The sequence below is a fragment of the Malurus melanocephalus genome, unplaced genomic scaffold, assembly GCF_030028575.1.
Source record: "Malurus melanocephalus ecotype Western Australia unplaced genomic scaffold, MMel_1.1 scaffold_5, whole genome shotgun sequence".
NCBI classification, from domain to species: Eukaryota; Metazoa; Chordata; class Aves; order Passeriformes; family Maluridae; genus Malurus; species Malurus melanocephalus.
Window position 1 is genome coordinate 1,248,226 of NW_026623237.1, and position 20,887 is coordinate 1,269,112.

At 35.5% G+C, this 20,887-nt stretch overlaps 1 protein-coding gene across 1 annotated transcript in view; it reads right to left on the reverse strand.

The window, feature by feature from the left end:
- PRKN (parkin RBR E3 ubiquitin protein ligase) overlaps positions 1 to 20,887 on the reverse strand; it is a 670,240-nt gene that overhangs the window by 333,692 nt on the left and 315,661 nt on the right. The window contains exon 6 of the mRNA XM_057370416.1: positions 12,003 to 12,118. Within this exon, the coding sequence (XP_057226399.1) occupies positions 12,003 to 12,118 (116 nt within the window). The remainder of the gene's footprint in view (positions 1 to 12,002; positions 12,119 to 20,887) is intronic.

Sequence of the window (20,887 nt, forward strand, 5' to 3'; positions counted from 1 at the left end):
TATATTTTATACTTCTATACCTTGGCACATAACAGATGTTTAAGACTAGATACTATTCAGTCTCACCTTCTGATTTTATCACTAACAACAATTCTTTCAATGCCTTCTACTAGTTTAATGACTTATTAAGACAATACCTTACATCCCTGTTTGTGTGATACAAATTTGACTTTAAACACAGAAAAATTGTCAGCAAGATTGAGAGGGATGTGTAGAATGCTTTAAATTGTATTTATTTTTCAAACACGCAGACTTGCTGTTTCATTAACTAAAGTGTAATTCAAATACAAATGGAGAGAGTTAGAAAGTCAAAGGTACAATAAATTACAAGCCTCTAATTAATGAATAAATTAGTTTTGAAACCAGGTTTTCTCAGCTTGCCAATGTTAYTAAATAACAATAAATGTACTACGTTTTGGATGCAGCAAATGGTGCATTTTCAAACAGTACTTCTTATCATTGAAGGAAATGAGGTCTTAAATGCAGGGCACTCTACATGCTTTTCACAATCACCACTTTGTTTTCAGGTTTAGGCAATCATAACTCAACTTTTCATCTTTTTACTKTGCCAAAGTTTATGACATGTAAAATCAATAAAACAACACAAAATACCTGAGTAGCTGAAGACCCTTAGCATGCCAGATATATAGAGCATTTTGTCTTTAAAAYATGAAAGAGGAGTTGTAATAAGATAATTCATAAAATCTGTGGCACAAAAATTAAATAAAAAGTACTACAGATAGCCTCAAGCCAGAATCACCTAATAGCATTAAAAGAGAGAGGAATTACCATTAGAGTCTATGAGATATTCTAAGCACCCCTCAAGGGCCTGTATATGCTTGACTTACTTTATATGAAGCTTTGCATCCCTTAGAGTACAATTTTATTAATCAGTTTTCAAGGTCACAGCTGAATGCAAAAGGGACAGGCTGCGCATCTGTACAAGATACTTATTTCTGGAAAAGTCATAGTTCTATTTATGTGAAAATGATCTGCAGTTATGCAGTATGTAAGTCMTAACCTGCAACCACTTACTTATATCACAAAGAATTACTCAAACCCCCAAAACTGCTTGCAGATTCAAAGTCTAAAGGCTCAAGGTGAGAGAAGTGTCTTTTTAATCACAATTACTTTAGCAGATACATGCATAAATATGCCCCCACAAAACAGTAATGACTATTTTGCCTGAAATTAGGGATATATTTGAAGGACAAGACAGAGAGCAAGCTATTTCTTGAAATCTCAATGATAAAGGTCTTTAAAATGCTTTCTCTCTCTTCTTGCTTTGGTATTTTACTTTAGAAACAAGATTCAATTACAAATGCATTGAACTGAATAAATAACTTCCTGAAGCTGTTTTATATTTATATAACCAGACTGAACCATACTGCAGCATCCCTCTCACCACATGCTTCCTGATCATGACATGGTCTGACACCTTTTGAGGCACATACAGAAAAAGTGAATAAATATCACTTCTTTTGTCAGGAAATCTGTCAGCATGAACCTCACACACCGAGACACGCAGGGGAAAGGTGTCAGCCCTTTAATATCTTACTCTACCTTTCCACACAGCATGAACAACACAAACAGGAGACCAAAATCTTCCATCACTCCTCYACAAATACCTCTCAGTTGATACCTCAACATCTCTCAGAGCAGTTGCTACCTGGACCCTTCATTCCAGCAGGAGAGCATTAAGCTCTCACAAATGCCCCTCAGCTGGTATCCAAATATCTCCTTTTACAGCAGCTGGGCTCTTTTACCTTTTTCTAATTTGCTTTCCACAGGAATCCAATAAACTCCAGTAAGGTTAGAGAATCCATAGGGAGCAAATGCTTTGTCTTGCTCATGAGTACACTTGAAGAYTGACATTAGCATTGTCCATCTGTTTCCAAACAGGTTGGTCAGATTCACAGAGGTGACATCTCTGAGTGCAGGCAGCTTTCCTGTGCTGTGTGTATCAATAGGCTGCTCCCACTATTCTTGCAGCTGTTTGGCTGGCACTGCCTTTAGTGGTGACAGAGAACATGGATTACAGGAAAATGTAAGACTGTTCTTTGCTGCTTCAAACAAAACCAAGAGGAATTTGTAAAATGCAAATGGAATTTTCATGCCCAAAGAGCACTGTATGGTTCCTGCTGTCACCAGAAATAGGTGCAGATTTGTCTCCTCTGCAAGCTGAAATAAAAATTGTGTGGGGGAAGAAAAGATTATAAATGTAATGCACTTCAAATAACTGAAGATTGCTTATAGAGAAGAACGATGGACAAAGAAAGAATCAAGTACATATATATAAGCATGTATATGTGTATATACACACACACATTATGTATAAATATGTATGGAAAATTAATCAAATTCCATTTTACTTAATAAACATATAGGAGTACATCCCCTTAAAGTGAAACAAACCTGAAAATGACTCAGAGGATTTTGTAAAAGTTTGCTGCTGTAGAAAACGGAAATCTCTGAACAAACAAGCAACACTTATGCTAACTCATGTATTCAGTAGAGTAGGAATAATTTTTCCCTTATCTTGCTATCTAGCAACACACATTTTCTCTACTGTTTTAATCACTATTCACTAATACTGAACACTTCCAGTAGTATGTGCAACCACAGCCAGTTTTTAGAGATCAACTGTAAGACATTTTCTCTGCAAGAGAAAGTTATGTCAGTATAATTAGAGAAACAGTAAGGAAAAAATTCAAATCCTTTTGAGGGAAAAATGTATTTGTTTTCATTCTGCTTAATGCATCTCAGGGTACAGTGATATGGAATTACTTTAACATAAACTAAAGCAAACATGTCAAGTGAAAATATAAATCTTAGTGTAGGAGCTTGTACCAATATAYAAAATGTGTTTTTATTGGTGTCATTTTTCTTGTAGTTTACTTACATACACTTGCCAGTGCAGTATCATTACAATTTACAAACTTGTACAGGGAAAATWAGCATTCCCTTAATACTGTGCATTTTCATCCATTTTCAAATATCTGCACACAGTTCCCTTAACATGTCACAGACATTGACTGAACTTAACAGGTTTTGATTGATTTTGATTATGATTTATTTCCTGTCATTTTGAAACCAMACTGCAAATCAGCACCTTTTTGCACCAAGTTCATAACAGTCATGGATTAACAATTTGATTAGACTTTGTCTATTTTATACTAAGGGATGGAATTTACTTTCTATGCCCCTGCCTGGCCCTGCCCCAGATTTTCTCTTTATCAGGAAACGGATAACTTAGTTGATAAAGGACTTACTCCATCACAGCATAATTTACATTAAAATTTTTACTATAATTTATCATTATACAGCTATACTGTTATTGAAATTATTTACTATTTAAAAATTGCTCTGTTTTAAGGTAAACATGTAATTAAGTTTGCTAAATGAAGTTTTAAACAAATAGATTCATCTGGAGGCAGAAGGAATTTCTCTGAAGAAGATCTGAAAACTTTAGAGCCCTGCTGGTTTCTCTTACATAACTAAATAACAGACTCTAAGACTGGCTTCAGAAACTCTCTCCCCTTCAGAGTTAACCTTTAACAAAATCCAAAAATGGGAGAGAGGAGAAGGGAGCTATCAATGATCATGAGCTGCCAAATAAAACAAAACAATCACAAAAAAAAAAAAAGTAATTCTAATTAATAAATTCCATTACAGTTCCATTAAGACCGCAATGCACCAAGAGGTTTGCATGCCTAGTGAAAACTGTCAGTAGAAAATGTGTGAAATATTTTCCTTATACTGATGTCAGTCAGTACACTGCTATGACAATTCACGGCTCAGAGAGAAATAAAGCAGCAAGTGTCCCTATTCATTATATGTATACAAACAAACCTATTACTCCAACACATTCCTCAATCCCTCCCTTCTTTTCCCAGACAAAATTTTGTACCCATATGCCCGTGATTGTGACACATATCAAAAATATGGTTCTAGAATTTGAGAATGGTACCTTGCCCCAACATCAATTGAGAGCAAGGTGTAAACACTCACCATCAAATTCCACCAAAATGCTGATCTGAATCAGGCATTTTTGAAATCTGATTCCTATGGAGCTATTTGACTGAGAAATTGAATGGCTCTCCAAGACATTACCTAGGACAACAGTCACTGTTCCATAATGGATCATTAATTGACTCTATGAAGTGTCAAGTAACATTTAATAAAGTTCCCTACAAATTATGTCAGGTTCTCCTTCTTATGATTAGTCCTTCATGTGTCTGATTTCAGAAATTGCATCCTGGTTCACTTGCCCAATACTACTATTTTAAATTTTTGCAAAGTTCCTGCAAATGAATATATTCTCTTGTCTGCGTATTTAGGATTTTGCTGCCAGGCAGCTTCATTCTTTCTTGGATATTTTCACTCTTGTKTCTTTGTGCTGCAATAGTCAACCAYATCTTTCACACTTTCCCTTCCTTCCCCACTTTCCAATTCTTGCTAAATTACAATGACCAGAGTTTGACAATACTGCTATAGCAAATGCCAATGATCTTGCAATGATCTTTTATGACTCTGAGATATTGTAGAAAATATAAACTGTAATGGAAATCAACAAATGCCCATATTACTTTTTTCTCTGTAGGGCCTCCTAAAGCTGAATATACAGAGTATTTATATGTCAATGCATCTAAAGCTACAGTTAAATTCATTCTATAAGAAGATATCCAAGGCACAGCATTCTAAAGGAATTGTTCAATTATCAGTGTAAATGCTAACAAACTACTCCTTATGACGTTCTGTTAAAAAATAGAGTTAAGAGCTGCTTCTCCCATGTTAAAAAAATTGTCTTACAAAGTCATCTTCAAAAAATTGGCCTTTAATTAYTTTATGGACTTAGTGTTTATAATTTTTATATACCCTTCATATGAGTTTTTAGAAATTTACTTATTTTTATTTGACTTTTGCTTCAATAACAGCCTACACTCTGTGCATACTTTTCAATTAATTGTACCTTCACAGTTTGTTTTGTCCTAGAGGAACACACTTCTTGCTTAACCAAAAACTGATAATGATAAACTAAAATTAATTTCTCAGAACTAAACTTAATTAAATAGATACTTCTTTGCAGCAACTAAAATAGCTTCTGTTCTACATACATTCTGTGACACTGAAAATAAAAAAAAATTAAAAAGGCAATTTGGACAAAACCATAATTGTRAAAATTTCATTGAGGAGATGTACTCTCTCTCATGTGAAGTTAGAAATGCCCATGACATAAACTAATGCATAGTAAAAATAAAATTCAGTTGTAATTATTTCAAAACACTCCTAGTAGGGGTGGTTTCAAAACCACATACACTTACCAAAACTCAATTGTACCCATATACACAAACATGTATATAACAGTAGCAAATCAGAAATGAGTAAAGACACTCCATACCATGACTCCTCCACACCTTTGACAAGTTCTTTCAGTTAAATAGAAAAAATGAATTTTCTGCCTTTAACTCAACAGCAGCAGAAGCTTAGTAATCAGGAGAGAGTAGTTCTGCCCCCAAATAGGAGGAAAGTGGCTGTGAAGGGGTCATGGCTGGAAAAGCTGGCAATATCTAACAAGTACACTCCTCATTTGATTCTACGGACTTYCAGGGATGTGTTAGATTTCAAACCTGCCTTGATACAGTAGAAATAGTATCTAGCTGTGTTTAGAATGGTAAGCATAGCACAATCTTCACAAAATCAGCTTCTTAGAGAAATAAATTCATACACATAAGTTCAAAAAAAGTGTCRATTTTTCCACACATGCTATCATTCCATATGTGTACCGATATATTTTTATGTGTAGATACACAACCAAAATACAACGCTTTGCCTAAACTATATGCAAAAACAATACGCAAGTGAAAAAATTTTAAAAAAAACAACAAAAAAAACCAGCTCCGTGTATTAATCATGCCATAGATTAGAATGGCAGAGAAGATATGAGATGTAATATAGAGCCTATTGATAATATTCTGCGATCTGTAGGTTTCAGGTGAAATGTCAAATGARAAATTAAATTCATGACATGTATTGTATCCCACATGATAGTCAATGCATTCCCTTCCATTTGCTCTTTCCTTCTGTTAACTGTACACTAACATATGTGCCAAGCAAAGGAATAACATAGAAAAGCTGTGCATYGTAAAGAAGGAAAAGTAAGGAGGCTTTATTCCCCCAGATGAAGAGAAATTCGTGCTTCATGTTACGCAAAGGAGACTAGTGAGGTTGCATAAAATCCTCATCACTTATCTCCTGCCGGCAAAGGATATGTACAGTGTGACAGTGCAATAGCTTTGCCAACACACTGTTCCCTCCCCAGATATGCTGAAGCTGGAAGCTGTCTCACTGAGATGCACTTGCAGTGGAGATCTTAACACATAAGAGGCAAAGCAGTAAGAACTGCACCRTTGTCCTGTCATTGCCATAGGGGGCTGCCCTATACTAGTGACTACAATTCAAGAGAAAGGTTAAGGCAACTGATTTTCAYGCACAAGGCACATCTTCCAGTAGCCCATGGAACAAGTCTTTGAGTCTGAAATCCACAATGTGCACTCCTGGGGAAATGAAGGTCACTTACTGGTATTATTAGAGTTGGTTCATATGTCAAGAGACCAATAGATGTCTCAGCAAAATATTTTCTGAGCATGGTTTTGCTTGTATCAGAACAAAGACGCTACAGCTGTAACAAGAGTATTTGATAGGTTACCTTACTTGGGTAAAGAAAAAAAAAAGCTCTAAATCAATTAGTAACAGTTCTTAGGTTTAGATTTGATTTCTTACTTTAAATAAGTGATTCTTAAGAAATCTCATTAATTTAAGGAACATTAGGGAATAAAGCAGTAGACATTGTCCCTGATGGTCACAGCACTTAGACAAGAATTTAATACTTAGCGCAATCTTTTTCCACTCCTCTTTGAATTACTCAAGATATATAAAGACAACAGAATTTAACAGACAGATTAGGGGCAGAAACTACATTATCAAGACAGGTCACAGAGAGGGAAAAAGTATTTTAAGAAGATGAGCTAAACATAGACTTAATAACTTTTAGATTGTAATTGCCCAAGGGGTAAATTTAGGATCCTTTGCCCCAGAAGCAAAGAGAAATAGCAATTATAAGTCTAGAATAAGATGCTATTTACTCTTCTGAAAACATCCCATGGGTAATGTCTTTTAGTGGACATGGTCTGCATTTTCATCTTAGAAAACAATAGAAGTCCCTGGTAAAACTCTCCTCAAATAACAGCAAAATTGACCTGAATCAAACTTGTAGTAGAGATTCCTCATTTAGAAAATGTTATCAGTTGTCAAACAAATCACAGAAKGTTCTGAGTTGGAAGGGACTCACAAGGATCATGAAGTCCAACTCCTATGTGAATGGCCTGCAGAGGGATCAAAGCCACAACCTTGACATTGTTAGCACCATGCTCTAACCAACTGAGTTAATTGGTGGCTTTCTATCAAAAGATGAGTTTTGTAAATTGTCTCTTCAGCTGCAGCATTGGATTCAAATAATCAACTAAAGATTCTGGAATTATTTGTAATGTAAATGTTTTGAATACCATGGCTGACTTGCTGCCTCATATATCTCTTGCCATAGTCACTGCCATAGTCCTCCACTGATATTTTTTCCACCTTTTTTTTGAAACCCAGACTGCATTAACATCATATTTATTTCAGAAGAAGAAAGGTAAGGCAACTTATTTCAGGTGACTCTAAACAATAGTTTAAACTGTAATTGAAGAAATATTTTACTTCAAATACATTGCATTAATGTTGTACATTCAAAGTAATGTACAACATTAACACAAAACACAGTACAACATGTAGGTCGATAAGGAACATGACACATATATACCAACAATAATGTCCTAAAGATCAAAACTCAAAATACGATATTAGAAAAACCACTAATCCACATAATAAACTCRGGGACCTGGTCTTCTTATAGCATATAAAAATCCACAGGTAAAAGCCACAACAGAAAATGATTCACATATGCATTTATTAAGAAGTAAATGATTCTATCCCTTACCAGTTAGGAGGGCTACCCCATAAAAACAAAACTCATCAGTGTCAATCCTGACTCTACAAAAGATAAAATGAACAAGTAGGAGGGATAAGGAGAATGTCACAAACTGAAGRAAGGGAAAGATTTTTTAAGTTGTACTTTTACTTCTGAATAAAAAAAAATGACTGAACAAAATGGCTTATTAAGAGCTAGTGAGAAGCTTAGGAGGTCTAAAACAATTCCATGGAAACCAAATTAACCCACTGTTATTCCCAATAACAAGCTTTCTTTTATTCTGTATTGTCTGAAGGAGAAGAGGGCTGCCCACGAAATTTCCAACAGGACTATAGCACATGCACTATTTTTCCCCTCCAAGTACCAACCTTCTCCATTACTCTCCTGCCCATGAAATCTAATGTGGTCACAGTCTGAATTGAATTGGCCGAAAAGAACTCTGACAAAGACATTACACCACAGTTACCCTTGAAGAATAACTAGCACATGCACTATTAGCACCACTAGCAGAAGTTCTCACTTCCAAATCCAGGATTAGAAAGTCCAGATAGCAGAAAAAAACTAATAAAAGATTCCATTGTTWAAACAAAGCAATTCCTTTGTTCAAGACTATGAAGGAAGGAGTTATGAAATTTAAAAAAAAAAAAAATCTGATAACACAACAGCAAATACTTCTTCTAGAGAATTCTTTTTACCTATTAAGAGACTGTATGTCCTATATATCTTTCACACTTAYCTGTATCTGCTGAAAGCTAAAAATAATGGTGCCTTTAGGAATTGTACCCTACCGAGTTCGTGAAAGATGACGTGAGGCATTTCTGTTCTACACATTTTATTTTTACACTGCTTAAAACTGCTGTTGTTCCTGAGCCTGATTTATGGGTACCCTGGGGTACTCCTAACCCCTTTTGATGTTATTTCTACTGGAAACAGTTGACAAAAGCAGATCTTCCCTCAGGGATTGCAGAGTTTTAGTATTTGTTTCAACTTTCAGCCATTTGCTCAACCTATTAAAGCTTCTTCAAAGACATAGAATAGCAACCCATCACCTTGAATGCTACAGAAAAAAAGAATGAATAAAAGCTGCCAATTCACACTAACTGTGCTGTAGATAAGCAGAATACATTGGAAGGCATTACACTACATGGAATWCTGCCTATGGATTTAGCACAGCCCTACAAGGGTATTTGGCTTTCAAGTATTTCACTCTGGTGGTCAGACCTGCATGAAAATATTCAAATGAAAAATAAACCTGAGGCAAACTAAGTGTATCTAATGTAAACTTGAGAATAAAAACTGGCAACAGACTAATGTTGCTTACACTTTGTATTTTTTCTATATAGCAGAGTACACTACTGCTTCAAATAAGATTTCTAGGAGCTTTTCTAACCTTTCTAAAACCATACAAATGCTGTGCCAAGAATCTTGGAACTTAATTTCTCGGCCTGTGGTGGATCAACTGTAAATGATAAATCTTGCTGCAAACAAAAATATTTAAGAAATTGAACCTAGTACAAAATGTACCTGGTTGTCATCATTTCCTGTTTGGTTTCTTGGTGTTGGTTTGGGTTTTTTCAGAAAAGAAGAAAGAAAAATCTACTTTGAAGAACAGACACAAATTTTTCATTTACTATAGTGAAGCTAATACAAAGTAATAGGTAAGGTACTGAATACAGTTAATCCTCTTTTTCACATCAATGCTACAGAATGATGAAGGTAGGTTTCACAAAACTCCAAACTGCAGAGTGCCTTAAATGCTACTTTTCACCTGCGTAACTGTATTAGAAARTAATTGCCAGTACAATCACCTAAAATTTTAATTGAAGTAAAAGAATTACAGCTATTTAMTTTCTTGGAATTTTATACAAATATTACAAGAATACTAGATTGGAGAAAGGAATTAGAAACTCAAAAAACTGAGTAGAGATTTTTTAAGTAGCACAAGATTTTATAATTTTTTTGCATAACTGATAAATGTTTTAACTGCACAATCTTTCACTCTTTCCAATGGTTAAAGACATACATTTGACCATCCTTGCAACTGGTAATAGACAAAATCAGAGACTTAATGAATTTCTTGCACAGCTTTAAGTGGAAAATTATTTCATGCACCCAAAGATACACATGACCTTCTATTTTAACAACTTGCAGAAACTGCCATACAAAAAAATAAAATTGAATAAGTTCTTCTTGGTATCTCAGATTTTGGTGCCACCTACAAATATCTAATATTACACAAAAAGCTTTTATGGCTTTTAAAAATTGAACTTCTGAAATAAAGTCAGAATTTTACATATAGACACATTCTGAGAAATTTAGACTTATCATAGAAATGTGTATCAATATTTTGTCATGATGAGACACAATTTCTTACATTTTGCTTGTTTTAATAYTACCCAGAGAAGGGGATTTAACACCAGCTTTTTTCCTTAGCTTTTCTTGGAGGTTTTTGTTTGTTTGTTKTTTTGGTTTTATTTTTTTGTTTGTTGGTTGTTTGGTTTTTGTTTTGCCATGGTTGTTTGTTTTTGYTTGTTTGTTTGTTCTTTGGGKTTTTTTTATTGGTTGGTTATGCTGTTTTTTTGCTTAATTGGGAAGAGACCTTAACAAAAACCCAGTAAATTCTCAGAAACAGACAACTTTTCCTGCAGTCTCAAAATAYTTAAGAGTTCTTGGGAACCCCAGTGGACACAGATCCCAGAGAACAGGTACTGTTTATCCCAAARAGCTCATCTATTCAGTGAGTTTTACTCCTCTGTTGTATTTCAACCCTTCTGATGAGTGAACTCTGTGAACTCTTCTGATGCTTCCTGAGCCCACACAGGAACTATTAGGACACGAATAACCTTTTTCCATTCCATGTTACTGCTAGGATAAAAAAAAATATCCTTTCACTGCAGATCTAGTTTGAACAAAGAGCCTTTGGGTTTCAGCTTCACGATCAACCCAAGCTGGCAGTGACAAAGCACCAGGTTACACAGCACTGTGCAGGACACGTGTCAGTCATCGTCACTTGGCTCTGATCAGGGATCAGCTGTTGGCCCTCTTGTGGTTTAGACACACAMTAGGGGGTCTGCACTTCTGTGAGCCAAATCATTCCCCTTGCCTGGCATATTTTTGGAAGGGACAGGAGAACTCAACACTTTTGAGTAGTTGAGTCTGCACCCTTGCTGCAAAATGCTGATGCACCAGTTTGACAGAGACCGATATTTGGTCTTCACTTACCTGTACCCAGGAGCCAGTTCTGTAAATACACCACAAAAAATGCTTCCAAAACCTGCTCTTTCTAGGGGTCACACCATCTGAATCAGTACAGAGTTCAATTCTCTGTCTCTCTCTTCCCAATTTCTCCCTTCTGACCAACAGCTACAATTTCACAATTCTCATTACCTTTCAAGTAAAATATCTCCTGATCAGCAGATAAATGTGTTTCAGGTAATTCGTCACTACAGTGGTAGCTGTGTTTTTTGGGCAATTGGTTTTTAATCTATGCATTCTCAAGTAATGGATATTCTTGAATAAATGTGCCCAAATACCACATGCAAAGATGGATTACAGTATTTTAAACTACAATAAACACAAACATGAGAACAGATGCACTTTACTTTGATTTATAGAACAAACACCAAGAAGTTAATTTCTCCAAGAACACTCTGTTTCCTGCAAAAACCCAGCCTTTTTTCTGGCTATTGAACACATATTAGCAGAATCTATCCACTTATGCCACTTGAGCACTTGAGATTTTGGTTAGAGCTTAAACTGTCAGATTTCCACATAACTACGGTACAAAAACACAAACTATAATTTTACCATCAAAACAACCCACCTAAAAASGTGGCCTATTTTTCCTCATGTTTCCAGGGGAAAAAACAACCCTTAAAAAGGAAAACAAACAAAGGAAAAGAGGCTCTTTGGAAGTGATAARTACTGTGAAGCACCGAGACTGTGCATCTCTGACAATTTTTGTTGTACTTACCTAATATCTGTGCATGTTATACATGTGATAGAGCGACTGTTTGTTGTAACGAGGTTCAAAGCCACAGATGTTTCACTGTCAGTGGTTGGGTGTGCTCCACATTTAAAGTAAAACTCCTGAAATATTGAAGGAGAGATAAAGAGAAGATTACATTCCTGCTGCTCATGTCCCTCCTTTATCTTTTGGGTAGCTGACATTTGAGAGAACAGACAAATCACCACTGCCAGCAGCAAAGGAGGACAATCATTAGGAAAGGTTTAGAAGGGATCCCTTGCAAAAATACCAGCCTAGGTGYGTATTTTGTTCAGTGTCTTTCCTAGCAAAGAAGATACCACTGTGATGCATTCTGTGATCTTCTGGATTTATTAAAAAAAGGAAAAAAAAAAATCACTTAATCGAGACCTTCTCTAAGCATAGCTATCAAAGGCAAAATCCCAACCAAATTAAACAGGCATTAATATCGCCATTATTTTTTCTTGTTACAGTTATTGTAATTTTCTGAGCTCTGCAACACATAATTTTAGCTCTAAAACAGTGTAGTCCGATCTTACTTTTGTGATGCTGGAAATCTTTAAGATACAATTTTACCATCATAATAAAGAAAAGCTCTGGCTCTCTTGGAACCCATATTACATTTGCAAGTATACAGTGTTTGAATCATGTTGCTTTAGCCTCTTAGAGTGCCTTCATTAGCATAATACTTTTCACACAAATGTGTGTTTTGCTCTCTTTTCCACTGCACCCCAGGGAAGGCCATATGAAACACACTATTCTTTGATAAGATTTTGTTACAAGAAGCTGTTCTAAGCGTCAGAATTGCTCTAAGCATACCTAAATAAAAGCAATCTGAAGACACATGCTTTGCAATAGGAGCCACAGATTAATGTTTGTAATTTCTTTGTTGCTATGAGACCTTCTTTCCAGTAACAAATTGTGGAGGTTTGTAAYGAAAACATGGCATAAATGAAATGTGAATTGTAAGGTAAGGGTATTAAAAGACTGAAAAAAAGGATWAGAAGGTATAAAATAATGACAATTGATGACATCAAGATACTAAGGTCACAGTCTATTATTCAAGAAACCTGTATTTGGTAAAAAAAGTTCTAAAAAAACAAGGAAAAACCCCCAACTTCAGCAAAAAATAAAGCCACACACAGTGAGTAAATCAGCAGCATTTCCTAGTGACTCTCATAGGTGGGAAGGGGGAAAACAATTTAGAGTTACTATCAACTTTTTTAGTGCGGGAAAGTCACATCCAGACTTCAGCACTAGGAACAATCCAAAACCACAGAAAAACACATGCTAGGTGTTTGCTGGTGTCACTCCAAGTYCCTAGCTAGACTATATGGGCACATATTGTAGCAGTCATTAATATATGAGTAAAAGAGAATGTGTGGATGAATGAGGATGAAAAAAATCAGTTTTGTTTAATACAAAATCYCCTTTCCCTCTCTACAGCTTTGCASGRAGATTTACTGCAGTACTGTACTAAAAACAGTCCAGAGACACTTTCACTTTCTCGATGCCTACAGCCTTGCAGTAGGGAGAGTTTTGTCTGCAAAACAGCTGTCCTTTAGTCTTTGGGAGTTTTTCCTTAGTGGTGGAGATCATTTAACTATATGGTGTATTTCTATATAAGACAAATACAGTACTATGCAGAAGGGTGCCACTCTAAGGTGMAATYTGRTGACTGGKATATRAGAGGCACCAATGTAACCTTCCTCYTGGGTTAGTCACTGCTGYTTCTCACAGAAGCASTGATAAATGCAATAGTCAACAGGACATTCACACCCTGCTATAAAGTGAAGGGCACAATGTCTGATGCATGTTTTAGCTGCAGTTTAGGAGAACTATGTGGCAAGAGTTGCCTTTAAAGGCAAGACTGATTTTAAAGCAATTGYTCACAAGACTTTTGAAGCAGTCACCTGTACATGTTCATAAGATGCTAAATTATCTTGGTATCTTGTTTCGTAACATCAGGAAGTGGTCCCAGACAAGAAAAATATGCTTAAAGTCATCCTTAGACAAGACTTTACACTTCCCAAGATTTTGCTCTTGTTCAAGACACAGATGTACATGCAACTTTTAAACATCAGTTTAACTTTGACTCATTTGAAGCTGAAATGATTCATGAAACTGCACAATTTATGAAACACATGAAAACCTTACTCAATCTGTAGCTTCAATTTATTTTCAACCTTTAAAAAATTATCTATTGATCTTTGTATTATTTACTAATGGGTTTTGGAGCTCAGGTTTGTTTGCCTTTAAGTTTACTTTTGTTTGAATTAAATGTTAAGAAGGATTTATTTCAGTGCAGAAGAATATATATATATATTTCCTTGCTTCAGTACATCTTCTGCATACAGCTAGAAGAATATTGACAACTCACAATTCCAGAATGGACAAACTATGAGCAAGGAAACATATAAAAGGAAAATATTTTTTCATAAGGGTAATTACCCATTATAATAAATCCTTATTTGAGTCAGACACAAAAAGAGGAATAAAGGTATTAAGCTCTAAACAAATTGAAATTAGACCCTTTTTTAATCTCCAATGATTATCTGTTTGGCGATTCTAATTGTTGATAATGCTTCACAATYGTTCTTGTCATGAAAGATACCTTCTTCGTGAAGAAGGTAAATAAATCTATGCAATTCTTATTCCATGGAAAGACAGAAAGACAGCAAAGGAAAAATAGTCAAGAGTCTTATGCTACAGTCCCAAAATTCTTTTGCTGTATCATTAGGAMTATAACTTCTCTTATTTCTGCTTATTGGTCCAAACACTGCTTCAAGAAAAGTTGTCTAATTAAATTTACGATGTGCTTCAGTGTTGCTGAAAGGAGAACATTATGGAATGTGAAAACACTGTTTAAAATAACAAAAGAAAATCTTGCCATTCTCCAAAGCTATTAATTGAAAGAATCCCTGCTTGACTAAACTGCACGAAATACTAAATCTTAATATTAAATACAAACAGAACAGAGGGCTCATTAAAAATATAGAAAAAAATCCCTCAAGATTACGTGTCAAGTATTTTTACAGAAGATATCCTGAAGATTAAAGAATAAAAGAGTTATTCATAACTAATATGTTGAGACTAGCAGTACACCCTTGCAAAATCAAAAAGTATGAACCCACACAAAGCACAGTTCTACAAAATCAATGCAATAGTCTGTCTCTGCAGATCTGWGACCTCAGTGCTGTGCCAGGAGTTCAGCAGCACAGGGAGAGATGGGAATCAAAACCGCAATACGCAGAGTGCCTGACAGTTCTGCAGCTGGGTGGACTTCACTTACACAATATTTCCTTTTTCTGCACTAATACACATTCCAACTATTTAAAAGCTTTTAAAAGTCATGCAACCAATTAAGTCTCCAGTTGCATATAAAAGTTTATGCTGTCTGGTTTTACACATTGWATATATTTACACAAGGTACAAGTATTTATTTGCTGCATCTACCAGATCTTCCAGAGACTTAACACACTTTTTTATGCCAAGGCATATTCCCATGAAGTTATCACTACAGATAGCCCATCAGTGTAAGCTGCTTCTCAATTCCTTCCACCAATGAAATTACTGAAAGCAAAATATAAGAGGGAAGATTGTAGCCACTTCTCACTCTTCAGCCTTGCGTTTCACCAGACATGTAAATGAATCAATTCTTCTATTTAGTCTTTCACCCAGTGTATGGGAGCCTAAAGAAGGAAATTTGCTGGATTTTTTTTTTTAATCCAAATAATTTATGTTCCAATATTAATCTCTGAACAGGTGTAAAGACCCAGGAACCAGCCAATTCAGGACTAGCACTCTAATTTAGCCTCAAATTGTAAAATTTGTATAAGCATTAGTTACATCTTAATGTTGGTATCAAAAAGTCTCTAAACTTATGCTACATGAGACACTACTTTCATAATGTTGATTTTATAATAAAAAAACCCCAAACCTTACAGAATAACACAGAAGGAATAAGTAAAACTTCACACAGTCTACATCAGTATCTGACTACTTCTAAAATATTTTAAAATAGAAGAAATCACATTATTCCTCCTTKACGCAGGTATGTTTTTAGGCACAAAAAAAACTTTCTGATGATTTTGTGTTGCTGTTCAGCAATAAGTAAGGATGCCAAGAAATTACTGCAGAAGCCAAGACAAAATTTAGCACTTTTCTTAGTTCTAAAAGTGAGTAGTTTTATGTTCACCTTCTACTGCAGTGAATACCTTTAGATCATTTTCTTGCCTAAAGGCATAGGTCCCAAGAAATTGTGAACATTCTGTTTAACACTATAAATGCCTTCCTTTTGGCAGTGTATCTGATAGATTGTTATTCAGAGAAGGGAGCAGACATCATTCTTCCACACTCTGTCATATTCTTCACTCTTGTTATCACTTTTGTGTCACACAATATCATAAAAAGTGCACGAGGGAAGAAAAGGTTCAAAGATACATGGTCAATGTACCTACTTTTTACGAAACTCAAGAAGAAAATGCTCAAATTTATCAAAAGCTCCCAATCTCCTTTGATGTTTTACTAAAAGTATCTCTCTGTAAACTCAGTCTTTTCAAACAAAATAGGGGTTTACATACCCCTAACTGCTGATGATAACTGAACTGTCTCCTAYATGGTCAGATAACCAACATAAGTAAGATGAAAGTCATACACAAACTATCAGGGGGAAGGCAGTCTGAGAATGGCCTTGCAGAAACTTTACCTTTTTGGTACATCTTCTCAGATCCAGTTTACTACACCGTCAGAAAAAAAAAAACCCACCAGTCTTTGGTAAGTACCACCAAGATAGTCTGCACCTTGGCTGGTGTGCAGCACACACATAAAAATAAAGGTACCTCCCCTTGCTTCCCATTCTGTAAACGAGAAACATTTACATTCTGTGCTGTGTAAATTGGCTTAACTAAGGAAGGTCRACCTTATATATAAAAATACTTCTTATTCTCATTTCTTAATAATCTACCAAAGAAGATAGAGCCTTATGGTATTTTTCCCCTGGATTACCCACACATGTTTATTCAGGGAAATAATTTCTTAATATGTTTTATAGCCATTGAAGGTGTGGTTTTAATTTTTCAAATTACCAGTAAACTTAAATCTCTTTTCAACTATATCATCATAATTACTCCCATGAAAGAAAGAAAACTTTAATGCCATTGTGGGCACATCCCTGTGATACGGCTTCATTTGCTTTTGAAACTGAAAAGCTTAGTCAATATTCAGTGGATCTGGGGACAGATTGAAAGAAACCCACTTCAGAACAGCTGTGGAATCAAATATTTCCCCTGGAACCTTTGGGAAAGACTGTGCTTAACTCTGGGCAGAGACATTTTCAAGTTCCCACACCCCGCAAAAACCACAGGCAGTGGCTTTCCAGGCAATGGAAATATCTCAGTGATGAAAATAAACTTGGAAATCCAAATCATCAGTGTTCATATGGGGAAGAGGCACTCCTTTTAAAGTTAAGTAACTAAAAAGTGTTAGATAAGCTGTTTCAACTGCACTGGTTAACTAATATGAGGAAGGTTGCACAGCCAAAGAGCAATACTTAAATATTTAAGTACTAAATGATTTTATGATTGACTCATGAATGCATTATGTACACAAGACTACTCCACTTTCTTCTGTGAGCCAACAGTGTTTTGACTAGCTCTGGTTACTAGAAGATGTCTTGCTCAAAAGAGGGGCAGTTCCCCCATGYACCCYATCAGATCCTACCRAGAACCTYCAATCAGGTACAGAGCATGGCAAAYATCACCTCATTCACCATTTATTTGGTGAATGCTACTCTGCATGGTTTGGCTTTACTAAGCAAACACTGAGATCTAAATATCTGTTAAGATCAAATGGAGAAAGTTATTACCCAAACATCAAATTTTTTCAGTAGAGTTTGGTTTATGGTAAAAAACTCAGAGCAAAAGCATTCCTACAGCTACCTGCATTTTAGACAAGCAAWTTCTTCTGTCTCTACATTTGGAATTCATCTGGAACTGTTATTGCAATATTTGTAGTGAGAAGATAACCTTAGGCTCTGCTCCTGTTACCAGCACTGTTTTCTTTTAAGATGCTCTCCATTCAAGATTATTCTTCTCCTACTTGAGATTCCAGTCTAAATCAACTCTTTTCTCTGTGGATTTCCTGTGATTCTTAAACTTGATGCCCAATTATGATATCAATGATGTAAACACTATTCCAGAGGGCAGCTGACTTCCCTAAACTGAAAAATGCCCCTGGACACAGCCTAAGTGGATCACCACTGGTGTGAGTTTAACAGAAAAATATTCAAGGTTACTAAGTGAGAGTGGATTTGATGCTCCTTAGCAKAGATTTTAGGAATRCTCCAATGCAATTATTAAATATGTYGCTCACTTCAATCATTCACATACYRACACTAATGCAAATCTCTAAAAAGCATAAAATCAGACAAAATTTCTTYGCCATTAAAATACATTTTCCTCTTWGAATGAGGAAATCTTGTGAAAAACTCAACACCTGATCTCAGGCATAAACATTCAGAATGGAATCAGAAAAATCAACAAGAATGAAAAGACAAGCATGACACCAATAGCAGCATACTTTATACACATTTCTACACAAATTTCCCCATCCCTTCCACTTCCAATTCAGAGTGCCTGTTGTTGAAGGTGCCAGAGATGGCAATTCACAGACACTGTCAAGAGAGTGAACTGAAAGAACTGCCTTTATGGGATGCAAGGAAAAAGAAGTGATATTCCAAGAGAGACCAAATGTTAGATAATAAACCTTGCTAATACACTGCTGATAACAAAGCTGACCTCAAAGATAAGTTGAAGCACCTTCTCATGGGAGAAAGGCAATGAAGTGCAAATATATTAAATTTAAATGTCTGTAAGTACTACATACTTATTTAATTTGGCAAGAGACAAAAGCAGTATAAAAATATAGAAGAAATATGAGCAWCTCTCTGGTATCTGCTTTCTGAGTGAACCCCTTGCCCTTCTCAAAATGCCTCTGGCCAAGAAGATCTGTAATTCATAATAAAAGCTCTTTAGGATTAGTATCTTTTGTCAACATTTTGTTGGGATTGGTCTTGGTGAAAATATCAACTTTGATCTGTGTGAAGGTTGGAGAAGTGAACTTTTAAAATTATTTTTGAGACAAGTAACATTTGGGGCAGAAATGCTATCCTCATACATTTTTTCAGACTCTCTTCTTTTCAACTATAACATTTGAAATCTCAATCTCAATGTGTTCAAGTGACTAAAAGACACATTTCAGAGAAAGAAATGTCAATAGCTCTTATAATATCTCCTTTTAACTCTTGCTTGTATTAAAAATATATAGCTCCACTTCTTTCTCTCAGAATGAAACATATTYACCATTCTCTTTATTCAGCTGAGAATATAAAATAAATTTGTTTCATAAAAATTACTGAACAGAGAGCCTTTGATATGGAGAGTATTTGAGTGTAGCAAGAGTACAGGACAGGAAATGTACATGCTATTCATGAACTTTTACAACTTAGTGATTTAGTCCTAATSAAGTCACTTAAAGCCAAGGTTTATGCATATAAAAATGTACCTAAAACTCATCATAAGTCATATCCATGAGATATTTGCAAGGGATAGAAAACAGTAATAGACTCAAATTGTCATCATACCCAGATCCCATTTTTATCCACATTCTTAGAAAAAAGTTTTGTTTATGTATTTATTCCCCTTGCCAAGAAAAAACCWTTCTATCTTTCCTTTTCCAGAATCCAGGGGAAGAACAGTGGTATTGTTCAAAAATTTTTAACAGGACAGCTATGGTGCCATTCAGTTTCATTGTAACATCTAATGTGATATAATCAAGATTATTGATCACTGAAAAGAAAGCTTGCGTATCTATTGTCCATACTAAAACCCCCAAAGTTATTACTTTTCAGTTATTGGTTTGTACCAACATCTAAACAGAGAAGAAAGAGATATTTAAGATTCAAATAACTGGATTATTAACTATACAAATTTACMATGACACCTGGCCTCTGAATTGAACATGAAACTATAGATTTCTGGGAATTTTCTGTGTAAGGAAAGCAAGCTTGGTAGCAGCTACCAAGCAGTTTTCTTTTCCTATCTACTAGAAATAACACAGTGGAAAACTAGAACACAAGTGCTTTGGGAATCCCTTAGTTGCTGCTGCTGCCCTCAYAGCCCTACTTCAACCATGCAGGAAAGTTCTCCGTGTGAAAGTGACTTTTCACATTCTTAACAGCAACATTTTTCATTTGCTTCTCTTGTCTAAAGGCAACCACASAACACACCTGCTTCACTTCTCTGCAAGAGGTGACTCGAGCTCAAACAATCCTGTCACTACTTCTGCTATCACTCCTTTAAGCAGCATAATTTCCATTACCCAAATGCAGAACAATCATCATGATCCAGTTTTTCTATCACCCATTTTCTCAAAGTACTAGAAATGAAAGCTGTAGGGCATTGTATCTCATTAGAAAATGGATCTTTGCCTGGAATGTTACCTTGCAGTGGAATCAAAGGCCCTATAAACAATTATCCAATCCCCAGAAATGCACAGCTTACAGGGATGCATTTTACATCTAAAAATACAGTAAGACAGTTTAAGTAAATAACTTTTCAATCAGAACAGCTACACTTTCATATAAAATAATGTGAAAGCTTTATATATTCCTTTTCCTGAAAGAATCCAAACTCTCCCCTTCCCTTCTCTGCTGCTAACTTTTCATCCATACAATTACATCCACACAATCCATCCATCCATCCATCCATTCATTCATTCCAATGCAATTTCTGATCAACACTAACTTTCAGGCTGAACCAAGTCTTCAGGTGTCAAGATGATTAAATTACCTAGCCCAGCCTTCAGAGCCCAAA